This window comes from Corapipo altera, unplaced genomic scaffold (genome assembly GCF_003945725.1).
Source record: "Corapipo altera isolate COAL_440 unplaced genomic scaffold, ASM394572v1 305, whole genome shotgun sequence".
Taxonomy (NCBI): Eukaryota; Metazoa; Chordata; class Aves; order Passeriformes; family Pipridae; genus Corapipo; species Corapipo altera.
The window spans coordinates 288801-301819 of NW_020885011.1; the positions used below are offsets into that span (position 1 = coordinate 288801).

The window sequence follows — 13019 nt, forward strand, 5'->3', positions numbered from 1 at the left end:
TCCAGTGCCATGCTGGGGTGGTGCCATCACTCCTCGTGGCTCAGCTCAGCCCTCACCTGCCAACCGCAGTGCCCAGCCCAAAAGTAATAGAGTGACAGGAAGTCTGTGCTCAGAAGTGCTGAGAGACAGTGTAGTAAAAATACCCTTTTGTACCAAATACCTTCGTTTGGATCATTTTGGCCACAACGTCCCTGGAGTGGACATCAATGGTACAGATCGTCATGATCTTCATCCTGTCTCCAGCACTCAGGTTCCCAAGGAGCAGAGAAATGAGGGCATTCAGCCGAGCAATCTGGGGAAGCAAAGAAATGATGCACACAGAGATGATACCCTCGTTTTCCCACCTCCTGGTGACTCCCAGTCTGGCAGAGGGGCTTGGGCCAGCTCTGGGTCAGGTCCAGATGATGCCAACCTGCTTTTTGTTATAGTCTTTCAAGGCATTCTCGTAGCCTTTCTGCAGACTTGAAAAGGCAACACCAACCTCTGAGGTCCATGAGATCTGGGTGCACGTCAGGGCGACCTGCAGCAAACCACAAGGACAACACAGCCATAGAGGGGAGCACATTGCCCGCACTATGGCTCAGGGCAGGTGCCTGCAGCTCCCAGGGATCTCTGTCTCCTCCTCTTCCTCTCAGAGCCTGGCTCAGCCTGGCCCCACGCAGCAGCACCCACCTGTGCCGGGTAGTCGAACACCCACTGCTCCCGCGGCTTCGCCTCGTAGGTGACCAGGGCCCGGGGGATGAGCTGCCGCAGCGTCGAGCGCATGCGCTCCAGCACCCGGTTCAGCCAAATCTCAACCTGGGGAGTCACATCCAGCAGAGCTGAGTGAGCGGCTCCCAGCCTGTGTCCCCTCAGGCTGCTCAAACCTCTCCCTGTGCAACAAGCTGCAGGAGAGACCCCGGTGCTGGCCCCACAGGGCACATCCCATGGGAGGTGATGGAGGGTGGTCTGAGGGTGAAAAGCAGAGGGGAAACCACCTTGTAACCCCCGAGGGGCTGTGAGGCTGTGCAGGTTCGCAAGACTGCGCTGTTCTGCACCTCTAATGCAGGTCCCATTTCTGGGGTTTTTGGCCAAAAAGCTTTGTGATTACATTTTTAAACTCCTGCCAAGCTGTTAGTGCACAACCAGCAAAAGGCCCATCCCCATCCTCAACCTGCACCCCCATCCCAGCAAGCGGAGGCTCCGCAAAGCTCAGCTGACCTGGCCGGACAGGTCACAGTCTGCATCGAAGGGCACGTACTCTCCGTCCCGGCTGAACATCCCCTGGGCCACCTTCAGGGGCTTCTTGTCCGAGCTCAGCTGGAAGTTCAGCTTGGCCACACTGTCGAACAGCTTCGTCAGGTGCCGGGACACCTGAGAGCAGAGGCACAGCCACCATCAGGAGCCACGTCATGCGTGGAGGTGTGATCAGCACTTGGATCTACCTCTGGGTGCTCCCTAGGCACTGCACCCCCGGGAAGGGGGATCAGGGATGGTGTTCTACCCATTAGGGTGAAAAGTGTTCTAAAACTGCTCAAACAGGTTAGCATGGAAGAGGCAGAGGACTCACCCCCGCGCTCACACACAACCTATACCTCAAGGGGCTCGGTCCCCTTTGATAAAATATCCAGCAGGTCCGCAGAGGAGACAAAGTAGAACCGGGGAAAAGCCAGTCTTTTGGTCTCGAGGTATTCAGCCAAGGCCTTCTCACAAACCTCCAGTCTGGAAGAAAATGGAAAAACCTGCTGTCAACCCTACATATGGGTTTTACTCTTTGCTCAGTCCTTGTCAGTGCTACTTTGGGGGAATCAACCCCTTCCTCTGGCCCCCTCAAATGCTCCGCTGGGACTGAACCCTTACCTGTCCTGCAGCGCTTCCAGCCGGTCGAGCAGCCTGGGCTTGTTGGTGCATTCGACCACATTGGGAGTTTTTTCTGCATCAGCCATTAGCTCCTGAAGAGGAAAAACACTTAAGTCCACCTGAAGCGGCAGCGAGCCATGGGGTGAATGTGGAGTGGGAATGGGATTCGCACTCGGAAATCTTGGTCGATGGTATCAAACTTCTTTGACTCCTCTGGCAGCTGGTTGCGGGTGTCTTCAGAGGCGATGAATATTGTTTCCAGGTGACCCCACTTCCTCTGCACCTCAAACCAGGTGCTGATAACGGCATCAGCTGTTGACAGCTTCTGCTGCCAGTCTTGTGCCTCCTGGAGGAAGAAGGCTCGGTACTTGGAGGCTAACACATTCTGCAGCTGCACTTGGTTGTCCTCCAGCGTCTCGATGAGCAACTCATCTGCCTTGAGCAGTGGGAGTCCAGTCCTGCCGTGGGGCTCGTACTCGAACTGCATTGCTGCCCAGGTAGTATCCAGGGTATTCAGCACCTGCAGTCAGGGCAGGAGGATGAGCTGGGCACCACGGTGCTGAGTCCAGCCCCTGCGGGAAGGCAGGGCGGCAGAGGGACACCTGCTCCAGGCAGCGGCTCCACGAGCTCCCTGCTGCCTGTGGACTCCAGTCCCAAGAGCCGGAACACGAGTGCTTGTCAGCCACAGAGCCACATTGGCACAGGGCTCTCAGCAAAGCTGGAGCCGAGCCCTGTTTACCTTCTCCATCCCTGCCTCCTTCGTGGCTTTGTCCACGATGCCGCGAACCTCCTCCTCGAACTTGTGCAGGTTCAGCTGCAGCAGATCCGCCAGGGTGGTGTCCTCAGACATGGTGAAGTCCACCTGGAGAGGAACCAGCATGGTCGGGCCACGGGCTCCCCTCTGGGGAGAGGCAATCCAGCAGCTCACCCAAATGAGCTCACTAACATCTGTGTTTGGAGACCCTACACAAATATTTGCATGGGGCCAGACTGAAACCCAATGGCACCCTTCCCTTGCTGGGTGCGGATCTCAGGAGCCTCTTGGGCCAGGGGCTGGAGCCAGGGATGGGTGGGAAGACTTGGGAGCACCTTAGTTGCCTGCACAAGCTCCTGCCAGTGGCGGTCCCTGATGGCTGGGTTCTGCAGCTCGCTCACAGCGCGCAGAGACGTGATCATGTTCTTCATGTTGCTGTCCAGCCCTATGAATGCGTCCCAGCTCTTCACCTCCTTATCCAAGCTCCGGATGTCTTTAGCAAATTTCTTGCACTCAATATCCATATCCTCAACGTTGAGCTCATTCCACCTGGTCGTCTTCCAGGTGTCAATGCTCATGTTCACCTGGACCCCGGATACATTTTCACAGACATGTGATTAGCAGAAGCATTCCTGCCCAGAATGAAGAGCAGCATACCCAGTGCCCACATGCCCCACAGGTGCACACACCATGCAGCTGTGCTGGGGTGTGCAGCCCCCCTGCACCTGTCTCATCCTCCCTCTGACAGCAATGAGCTCTCTAAGGAGCTACAACAGCTCTGTATCTTTGGCTGGCAATGCCTGGCTGGCACGGGGTGCTCATGCTGGATGCCTGTGCCTGGTGCATGTGCCAGGTGCCCGTGGCAGCCAAGAGCAGCCTGCTGTCCAACCCTTGCCTGGAGGTAGTGTTGTGCATTGTGTCCTGGCTCCCCCACCGTGGCACGTACCAGGCTGACCATGTCCCAGAGCTCCTTCAGCAGGCGCAGCTCCTTGCGACACGCTTTGAGCTGTTTGTACTCTGGGACTGGCACCTCAAACAGCCCAGCTGAGGAGGCCAGGGCTGCCATGTCCATCTCCATGGCCACAACTTTCTTCTGTTGCTGGATAGAGAAAAGGAGGTTTCAGCCAGAGATTGTGTGCCAGGGACATGTCTCCTACTCCAGTGGTGGCTCCATCCCTGCTGCAGGGCCAGATCCTCCCTGTCGGGCTGGGAGCTGGAGCCAAAACCAGAGCAGCTGCCCCACCCCAGCACCAGGGATGGCCATGTAGTGCCAGGGAGGACACTAGTGGCCCTGATGTCCTCTTCCCCTTTCTTACCCTGTTCAGTGACTTGTAGGGGTTCGGGTCCGTGTATGAAAAAGGGGCTTTTCCCTGGAAAGTCTCCCGGAAAGCGTGCTGCTGGACCTGCGTGGGAAGATGGGGCTCAGGGGGACAGTCAGGACCCGGCAGTCAGGAAGAGCAGTTGGGTCTTCCCGAAGCTGCTGAAGAGCTGCCCACGTGCCCCCAGCCCCCAGGCAGGCACCTCGAACTCCTGGCACTTCCCGCGGAGGATGGCAGCCTCGCTGGCTTGCAGGGGCGCCGCGCTGTCCGCAACTCGCAGGCAGAGCCTCTTGTTGTTGTCCCAGCGCCCAGGCAGGTTCTGCAGTGGGCACCGTGTGGGGTCACCAGTCTGGCCCCAGGGAGCCTCTGCCCACCTCCCCGCACCCTGAGCAGCCTACTTTAAGTTGCAGGTGGATCTGCTCCGGCATCTCATCCCCGTAAGACTGGAGCAGGTCAATTGTTTCCTTCAGGGGCTCAAACATGCAGTCGGTCACTGCCTGCCTCTCCCTGACCCTTGCCAGGTGTCCCATCACTTCCACCAGCCCATCATAGTCTCCCTCCTCCAGAGGTTTACTCAAGCCGGCATTAGACTCTTTGATGAAATCCTCCAGCTCCTGGAGACTGGGAGGACAACGGCACTCACCAGGTGTCCCTGACGGGGCTCAGGGCTCACTCTGTAGGGCCAGGGCACGGCACCCCATGGACTCGGCCCTGACGGTGCCTCGAACCTTCACCCCCACCTCCACAACTCTGTCCCCTGCAGCCAGCCCTGCCCTGGCACACAGACGTGCCTGTGCCACAGCCCAGCTGAGCTCCGGTCAATGGGAGTGCCACGTCCCCAGGCCAGGGCTCACCAGACTCTTACCTGGAGGTGACGTGGTGGGCAAGGTACTGCCGGAGCACCAGGCTCTGGCCCTTGATGGCGTCCAGCAGTGCTTTCTTGAAGAGGCGACAGTCGCTCTGCAGCCACCCCCCAAACACTGTGGTGTCGGCAAACCCCAACACCTCTTCGTGCAGTGCCTCGAGTGCATCAATCTGAGGACAAGAACAGGTCACAGCCCATGGCTGCCACCTCCCTGGGCACTTTGTGTCCTTCAGGGCAACCCAAGCACCCAGCACATCCCCAGGAACTCATCCCACACCTCCTGCTTAAAGAGCTGGAGGGATGGGATCCCAGACGTCGCAGGCTCTTCTGGCTGTGGCTCTGGCTGTGTCTCTTCAGGCCTGGGGGCACTGCCCAAAGTAAGGAAGCGCTGCAGGAACTCCTCAGGGGTCTCCTGCCACAGGTGGGAGTGCTCCTCAAAGCTGGCGCTGAACTCCTCGCCCTCTGTCATCGTGCTGACCACCAGTGACACCACCTTGTCCCGCATCCTCCCAAGATCTGGCTGCTCCTCCACTGCGGTCTGAAGGGACGGGCAGAGCTTGGGGACCAGCTGGGGGCACCGGGCTCCTCACCCACCTCCCGCTGAGCTGGGAGTTGCTGCCGCCGGCCATGGACCCACCTTATAGCTGACTGCCCCCTCCAGGAGCCGTGGCATGGAGGCCACTGCTGCCTCGGTGTCCCCGAGCAGCCCCTCCATCAGCGTCAAGAAGCTGTCGCCAGCCCCCACCTCCAGTGAAGGCTGGTACCGCACCCGGCCCTCGCACAGCTCCATCTGCACCTCGAACAACGGGAACACCTCGGCCTGAAAAAGGGCAGTGCCTGGCATGGGGCTTCATGTCCCACAGCCCCCAGCCCTGCAAGTGCCGGGGACAACGGGGGACACCAGCCCTGGTGGGGAGCACTGTGACAGGCACGTTTGGCCACTCAGCAAACTGACAGTGAGCGGTGGGACACCCCAAGCCCACACACCCGCTGCAGGCACACTGGGACCTACATCGGGGTTCATGTTGCTGAGCAGCATCTGTAGGGATTTCTGGACAAATCTGCAGAGCCCATCCAACACGATTCTGTCTATGTGTCCCACATACTTCAGCCATATCTGCGAGGACTTGTCAGCCTTAAACAGAGTTGCATTCTCCTGTCATGGGAAAACCAGCGAGTGTTTGTCAGTGAACATCCAGCAAAGGCACTGGCTCCTGGCACTGCAGGCAAAGCCTTCCTTGTGGCCCCTGTGGGCCCATCCAACACTCCATCCCATGGGCCTCACCTCCACCATCCCCAGGATCCTCGTGCCCGTGTTCTCAATGGCAGTGCAGCGCTCAGTTAAGGCATTTTCTCTCCCATCCAGGTCCAGGAATGGAGCTGTCTTGTGGTCCTTCCTTCTAAACAAGGGAGTGGCTGAGCAGTCCTGCAAGGAGGAGAGAATGGGGTTGCTCTGCTGAGCCAGGGAAAGGAAAATCCCAGCTGGATGTGTCCCAGAAAGATGCTTGTGAAGCACTATCAAATGTTACCTCCATCAGCTGGGTGATGTTATTCAGGTTCAGCTTTGCTCTCTGGACCCGTCTCTGCAGGTCTTGCAGGGTGTCCCTTATATCCTGGATGTATTCCATGACACCTGGGAGAAAAACGCACACATGAACAGGTTGTGCAGACACCTCCAGGGGTGCAAGAGGCCAGAGGGTGTTGGGGACTCCCCAAACGCAGAGAGGATGCACAGCCTTGGATGGCTGAGGTGGGGGTTGGTACCTTCATGGTTCCAGAACAGGGACTGCTCAGCGCTGGCCAGGCGGCCGTCCAGGGCCTCCAGCTCCCCCGTCACCAGTGGCTGCTCCACCGGCAGCAGCCGCTGCTTCACCTGGGGCCAACACAGCCACAGGTGAGTGCCCAGGTGGAGCAGGGACCCTGCTCCAGCCCCACACTGAGGAACAGGGTCCCCACCTCTCCAACACAGAACTGGGGGGCGGGAGGAGGATGGCAGCAGCCACAGCTTGGCCTACCCACAGGATGGGCAGGGACCTGAGGTGCCAGTGATGTGCCTGTGGTACCCCAACCCCCAGCCCCTCTCAGCCTGGCTGGGGCTCAGGGCATGGAAAAGCAGCAGGGTAGTCTCCCTTTCAGAACCTGCCTCATTGTACCAGCCCACGATGAGCGCCAGGTTGTCCCCAAGCTTTTGGAAAGTCTCATTTTGGGCAAAGAGGTGCTCGGCACTTTCCGGGATGTCCTGCTGCTGCTGGATTTTCAGGTACTTCACCTCCCGCAGGACAGCAATGAGCTGTGAGACACCACCGCCAGGAAGGGGTTTGTTGGCAAAACCCACCACACCTCAGGCAGCCCCTGAGACTGCAGGATTCACACTGGGGTGAGGGATCACTGGTGTTCCCCGTGCCAGCACCAACCTCTTTGCTGAAGTTCACACTGAGGAGAGCAGAGTCAGGGTCCCTCCGGAGCAAGGGCTGCTCCAGGCTGAAGTGGCATTCCTTGCCGGCTCCACACGTCCACTCCCTGTAGACCCTCTTGCCGTAACCTTGCAGCAGCCCCATCATTTCCTCATACTTCCCAGACACCAGCTCAGCCTCAGCACCCACCATGGCACTGTCGGGGTCACAATAAAGCAGCAGCTGCTGCAGCAGGACATGGGAGGGGACCCAGGCCAGGCTGGATCCTGCCTGGTTGCTGCCCCGTGTCCCCATGAGGTGACAGGGGACCTGCACGTACGGGTGGTCAATGGCCAGCAAGTCCCTGCGTGGCCCCTCCAGCCGCTGCTGCAGCTCCAGAGCCCACTTCATCTGCCCGGCCACCGGTGGCAGGTTCTTGTGGATGGGTGGGGCTCCCCCGGGGGGTGGCCGGGACACGGCCTGGGCGTCGTACAGCACCTTCACACTCTCCAGCTCAGCCTCAAACATTCCCAGCAGGGCCACGTAGCAGGGGGAAGCCTCAGCTCTGACCAAGGGTCGCTCCAGCACAGAGGCAAACATGCGCACCAGCTGTGGGAGAGAGAGGTGCTGGTTCCTGTGCCCTGGAGCAGTCCTGGGACCCCGGTGACCCCCGGTCCCTGCAGGTGCCAGGCTGCCAAGCTGGGGTACAGGTACCTTCACGGCGGCTGACAGGTTGTTGCAGTCATCAAAGCCCTGGCAGAAGATAGCAGCCAGCTGCCTGTTCGCATCCTCAACCTTCTTCTGGAACTCTGCAAAGTCTCTGTTCCATTGCTGCCAGCAAGAGCGAAATGATTTAAACAGGCACAGCCCCTGTGTCTCCTTTCCAAATCCTTCCTGAAATGTCTGCTAAACTTGGAGGGCCCAGAGCCCATGACCTGCCCCAGAGCCAGCCCTCTGCTGCTGTGGGACAGTCCCATGGGCTGCTCTTCAGCGTGTTCTGGCAAGAGATTTTTTTCTTCTCACTTAGGAAATGTTTACACCTCCATCCCAGCATCCATTACATTTCCATCCCAGCATCTGCTCACCTCTTCATTGGGATCCAAGGGATCATATTTGCAATCAGCAAAACTCTTGGTGACTTCACAGACCTCTTCGGAGATCCGCAACACCCAGTTCCCAAGGAAGTTTCCTCGCACCCCTCCCAGAACTGTCTTCTCCAGCTTCAGGAAGTCAATGGCTGCCTGGAACAGCTCCTGGCAAGCACAAACCCCCATTTCACTTGGCTCCCCCTGTCCCAGGCTGCAGGTGCAGGAGCTGCAGCACTGGCACAGGGCTGCATCCTGCCCATGCACCATTCCTGAGGAGCATTCTCCCAGGGATGCTCCCTGGCCTGGCTGGGGGGTGCCCGTCCTGTCCTGGGGGCTCAGGGCCAGGAGGGCTGTGCCGGGAATGGTGCCACTCCCAGCAATGTCCCATTGCATCAGCGGCCCCAGCCCACTGAGTGCTGCTCTCAGGGACCACCCCAGGATCCCCAGGGCAGGGAAGGCCCAGCTGCAGTTGGCACTGTGCCCCAAAATGCTGTGCTGTCACCTCGATGGTCTTGAGCCTGTGCAAGAAGGCGTCCATCCTCCTGAAGGTACGGGTGGGGGGGAACTCCCACAGCTGTGGCTCCTCCTGGGAGGGGAAAGGGTCTGTCAGTCAGTGGGGCTGGCGTGGAGGGGGCCGGGTGCCTGCACACTGTCCCTACACTCACCGGGAACAACATGGGCATCAGGTTGGAGCAGTAAGTGCTGTAGGACTGGAAGAACTTCTCTATTGTGGAGATGCTCAGTTTGATTCCCTCCAGGGTCTCCTGGGGCTCTCCTTGCAGCCCCTTCAGCACGTCCTCAGGGCTCAGGAACTTCTGGGTCTGGGACAGACAGATGCAGGCAGGGACTATTGTCAGGAGGGTGTGAAGGCTCCTCCTGTCCCCTTCATCCCCATGGCCTTGCTGGTTGCCACCTGCAGCCCATGCCTGCCCCAGACCCCCCCAGCCCTACAAGGGCCTCTGCTGTTCCCTTGTCTGGGGTGTCTCCGTGTCACTGCAGCTGGACTCCCCACACCTGTCCCAGTGAGGCAGCTGGAGGGGATGTGGGTCGGTGCTGGGGCTGTACCATGGTGATGAGGAGGTTGCAGATCTCCTGCAGGACACGGGCTACGTGGGCAGGTGAGTGGTAGAGCTGGCAGTGAACCCGGAGCAGGCAGACAGTGCATAGCACCTTGGGCACAAAGGGCTGCAGCTGTGGGAGCAGAGCCACATCAGTGTGGGGACGTGGCAGAGCTGGGGGCACGTGCCCCCCCCTGCAGCCTCTGGGGCTCTGTGCCACCACCCAGATGGGGCAGCCAGGTTGTGCCTGGTTATTTTGCCACATTACTTACCTGGGAATAATCCGCTTGTTCCACCTCCTCCAGCAGCACCTGCAGCGGCTGCAGATGGAGGCTGACATCTTTGGCTTCCTCCAGGCCTGGGACAGGAAGAAAACTCTGGGTCAGGATGGGGACACCCTGTCAGAGGCAGCCACCACCACATCACCACCACATCCAGCCGAACACTGAGGAACAGGATCCCCACCCCTCCAACACGGAACTGGGGGGCCTCACCAGCATTGACGGCCTTGAACATGTTCTGCAACGAGGGCCAGTAGCAGCTGTTGGCCTTCTCCAGTGTCTTGGCCAGCACTGTCACTTGGGGCGAGAGCAGCTGGTACAGGAGAGGTGAGAGGCTCAGCATGGGGGGGCTCAGCACAGGGGGTTCAGCACGGGGAGGCCACCGCGGGTGAGGCAGTACCTGGTCATTGATACACTGCAGGTTGGTCATCCTCGTCTGCCAGAACTCGAACTCGACCCTGGGCAGGGGGTGCACTCCCTCCAGCAGCAGCCGTGCTGAGTCCTGGCTCAAGATCTCTTCAATCTGCTGGGACCACTCGACGATGACGGTCTCGATGGAGTGCAGCACTGGACCGTCTGCAGGCCCCACTAGGCTGAAAGGCAGACAGGTTATGCCCCACAGGAGCCATAAACTGCTCCAGGGGAACCCCAAACAGCTGGGGGAGCCCCTCGTGCCTGCTTGTGAGGAGGCCTGGCATGGGCCCCTCAAACCTTCTCTGCTGCAGGGGTGGCTGCGCCCAGGGGTGTGCAGGGACTAAGCCAGTGTCCCAGTTCCTGTCCCTCCCTGAGGGACTTGTGCTGCCTGGGCCCCTGTTTGCCTTTTCTGGCACCAAGTGGTGCCAGCAGCACCCACCAGTCCAAGGCGGCGCCGGAGTCGTCCCAGCTGATCAGGTGCTCAGGCAGCGGGAGCAGCGGCTTCCCCTGGATCTTCCCGCCCATCATAAACATCTTGTTCTGCAGCTGGTGGGTCTGTTGCACAACATCCTCCACCACCATCTTGGGCCAGCTGAGCCCCTGCTCCTCACTCAGGAGCAGGGGGGACACGACCTGGAGGACAAGGCTGGGCTGGGTGCTCTCTCAGGCACTCCTGTGCTCAGGGCAGTGGGCAGTCGTGCTGCCCATCCCAGTGTCCCCTCTCGCTGCCCATCACAGCACAGTCTCAGCCCAGCCACAGCTCCAGCAGCCACCAGTGGGTTTTCCTGATGTTCCTGTCATCAGCGTGATCAGGAGTCCCCTTGGTCTGGGTTTCCAGCTCTCATGGGCTGGGAAGTGTTGGGAGTGGCACAGTGAGAGCACCCAGCGGGGTCAGGGGCTGGAACACAGGCAAAAGCCCCCGGCACTGAAAGGGAATCATGAGGGCTCCTGGGGCCAATACAACTTTTGGGTACTCTGGGCTGGCACTGGGAATATTCGTGGGAAGTTTGAGAGAAATCCACTCAGACATTTCCCAGATGTGGGGCAGGGGGGAGGGGACATTACAATGAGTTTCTAAAACCACAGGGAGGAAGTGATCTAGTTGGGCCCAGGAGAAAACTGGGCTGGTGACCTTCCCCCAGCTCTTATCCTGGTGGGGTTCATTCGGCCCAGCACAGGAGTCGCCAAAAGGTCAGGGCCAGCACCTGGGGTAAGTTTTTTCTATAAATTTCAGTTTCTTTTGGAGACCACCTGGAATTTTGGCTTTAGCAGCCTGCACCAGGCATCCCGGCACAGAACTGTGCCCGGGGAGCTCAGCTCATCCCACTCACCCCACCTGTGCCTGTGCGGGCAACCCACCTCCAGCAGCACGGTGATGAGGTGCTCCACAGGCGAGGGGCCAATGTCTCCCACCAGCAGACCGCTCTGGCAGTTCTCCGGGGTGATGTTCTCCCCATTCTTCTTCACAAAGTAGATGCCCTTGCTCTTTAGGGTAGATGGGAAGCCCGTAGTGGGCAGGAGCTGCCCGGAGGGGTTCAGCCCCAACACCACCTCCAGCGCATCCTGCTGTTTGAAGAACTTGTCCAGCATGGTCGTGACCTCCTCGCTGCTCACAAACTTGCTCCACTTGTCCGTCGAGATGCGCAGCAACACCGTGACCAAGCTCTCCATGAAAGCAAGCCGTGGGTCCTGCCCGGCCGACATTGCGGCGGCACACGGAGCACCTGAGCGGATCCAGCGTGCGGATCCCCGCTTAAATAGAGGCTGCGCCGACCCCACCCCCCGACCCTCCCCGCTGCCCGTCCCACCCCTCCACTGCCCGTCCCGACCCTCCCCGCTGCCCATCCCACCCCTCCGCTGCCCTCAGCCTTCCCTGTGCACATGCAGTCTCATGGGGAACTGCCGGTCCCATCCCTGCCGGTCCTCATCACCCCCAGTCCCATCAGCCACCGACCTGCTCTATCCCTGCCGGTCCTCATTACCCCCAGTCCTATCGCCCCCCAACCTGCCCCACCCCTGCCTGGCCCCTCTGCCCCCTGGCTCACCCCAATCCTACCTGGCTCTACTGCTCCCTTGTCCTGCCGCACCCCTCAACCCTCCAACAGCCTCCAGCCACCGTCTGCACCCCAACTGACCCCATCTGCGGTTCAACTGACACAGTCTGTGGGCCAACTGACCCCAGCACCAGCCCAACCAGCACCAGCACCAGCCCAACTGCAGGGCTGCCCTCTGCCCACCACGTCCTCGTCCCTCAGCAAGGGCTGGTTGCCACGCTGGCCCGAGTCAGGCCACAGTGCCAAGGGCTGCCCCATCTGAGGCACAGGGAGGGCAGAGACCACAGCAGGGAATGTCCCTGGCTCTGTCAGGGAATGCCCTTGCCTCTGGCAGACCCCCACCGTGGCACAAGTGTGCAGCCCCCCCCCTCGCCCTGGTGGCAGCAGCAGGGCTGGCACAGGCTCTGCACTCCCAGCTTGCCCTCATCCCCAAGTTGGTTTTGATCCCATTCACAGCTGGTACCACCTGGGTATGAATCCCCCCAGCTCCATTGCAGAACGAGGTACCTGAGTGCATGCCCCACCACTCCTGTTGTCCCAGGCCCCTTGAATGGTGCAGTGAGTGCCACTGTGGTGGGCAACTACCCCCTGCCCAGCCAAGCTCGGTGCCAGACCCACTGAGCAGCAGGATGCAGGACCAGGAGTTGTCCCAGCCCAGCACAGCCACCCATGCCCTGTGGCAAGGTCCCCAAGGCACTGTCCTGGCCAGGGGCAGCTGGTGAGGGCACAAGGCTCACAAACACCCCCAGCACACCAAGAAAACATGGGGCTTTGAAGTGGAGCAGGCAGAGGCTCAAAACAAGACCTGCACCTGCCCCAGTGCTGCCACTTCCTCCAATGTGGCATCGCTGCGGTGCCAGTAAGGAAACCTCGGGCTGAGAGGAGCATGAGCCTGGTTCAAGGCCAGGCACAGGGCAGGAGCTGGCAGTGACAGGGGGCACAGGACTCCTGCCC

At 60.0% G+C, this 13019-nt stretch overlaps 1 protein-coding gene across 2 annotated transcripts in view; it reads right to left on the reverse strand.

The window, feature by feature from the left end:
* The window catches only part of DNAH17 (dynein axonemal heavy chain 17), a 49644-nt gene that overhangs the window by 21114 nt on the left and 15511 nt on the right, over positions 1–13019 (reverse strand). Inside the window, exons 1-34 of one of the 2 annotated variants that reach the window (XM_027667492.1) lie at positions 12068–12157; positions 11371–11735; positions 10451–10644; positions 9998–10190; positions 9811–9910; positions 9589–9674; positions 9324–9449; positions 8924–9079; positions 8761–8844; positions 8256–8423; positions 7885–8001; positions 7511–7779; positions 7192–7387; positions 6921–7067; positions 6542–6650; positions 6307–6410; positions 6063–6203; positions 5790–5933; positions 5415–5597; positions 5055–5315; positions 4778–4947; positions 4311–4533; positions 4115–4231; positions 3910–3996; positions 3540–3692; positions 2929–3177; positions 2579–2701; positions 2012–2359; positions 1840–1931; positions 1575–1701; positions 1201–1353; positions 673–798; positions 413–520; positions 161–292 (exon numbers count right to left, since the gene is read on the reverse strand). In XM_027667492.1, coding sequence (XP_027523293.1) covers positions 161–292; positions 413–520; positions 673–798; positions 1201–1353; positions 1575–1701; positions 1840–1931; positions 2012–2359; positions 2579–2701; positions 2929–3177; positions 3540–3692; positions 3910–3996; positions 4115–4231; positions 4311–4533; positions 4778–4947; positions 5055–5315; positions 5415–5597; positions 5790–5933; positions 6063–6203; positions 6307–6410; positions 6542–6650; positions 6921–7067; positions 7192–7387; positions 7511–7779; positions 7885–8001; positions 8256–8423; positions 8761–8844; positions 8924–9079; positions 9324–9449; positions 9589–9674; positions 9811–9910; positions 9998–10190; positions 10451–10644; positions 11371–11715 — 5331 coding nt within the window. In that variant the 5' untranslated portion in view covers positions 11716–11735; positions 12068–12157. Of the gene's footprint in view, positions 1–160; positions 293–412; positions 521–672; positions 799–1200; positions 1354–1574; positions 1702–1839; positions 1932–2011; positions 2360–2578; positions 2702–2928; positions 3178–3539; positions 3693–3909; positions 3997–4114; positions 4232–4310; positions 4534–4777; positions 4948–5054; positions 5316–5414; positions 5598–5789; positions 5934–6062; positions 6204–6306; positions 6411–6541; positions 6651–6920; positions 7068–7191; positions 7388–7510; positions 7780–7884; positions 8002–8255; positions 8424–8760; positions 8845–8923; positions 9080–9323; positions 9450–9588; positions 9675–9810; positions 9911–9997; positions 10191–10450; positions 10645–11370; positions 11736–12067; positions 12158–13019 lie in introns of those variants that run through there. The other variant, XM_027667491.1, reaches the window with a different exon arrangement.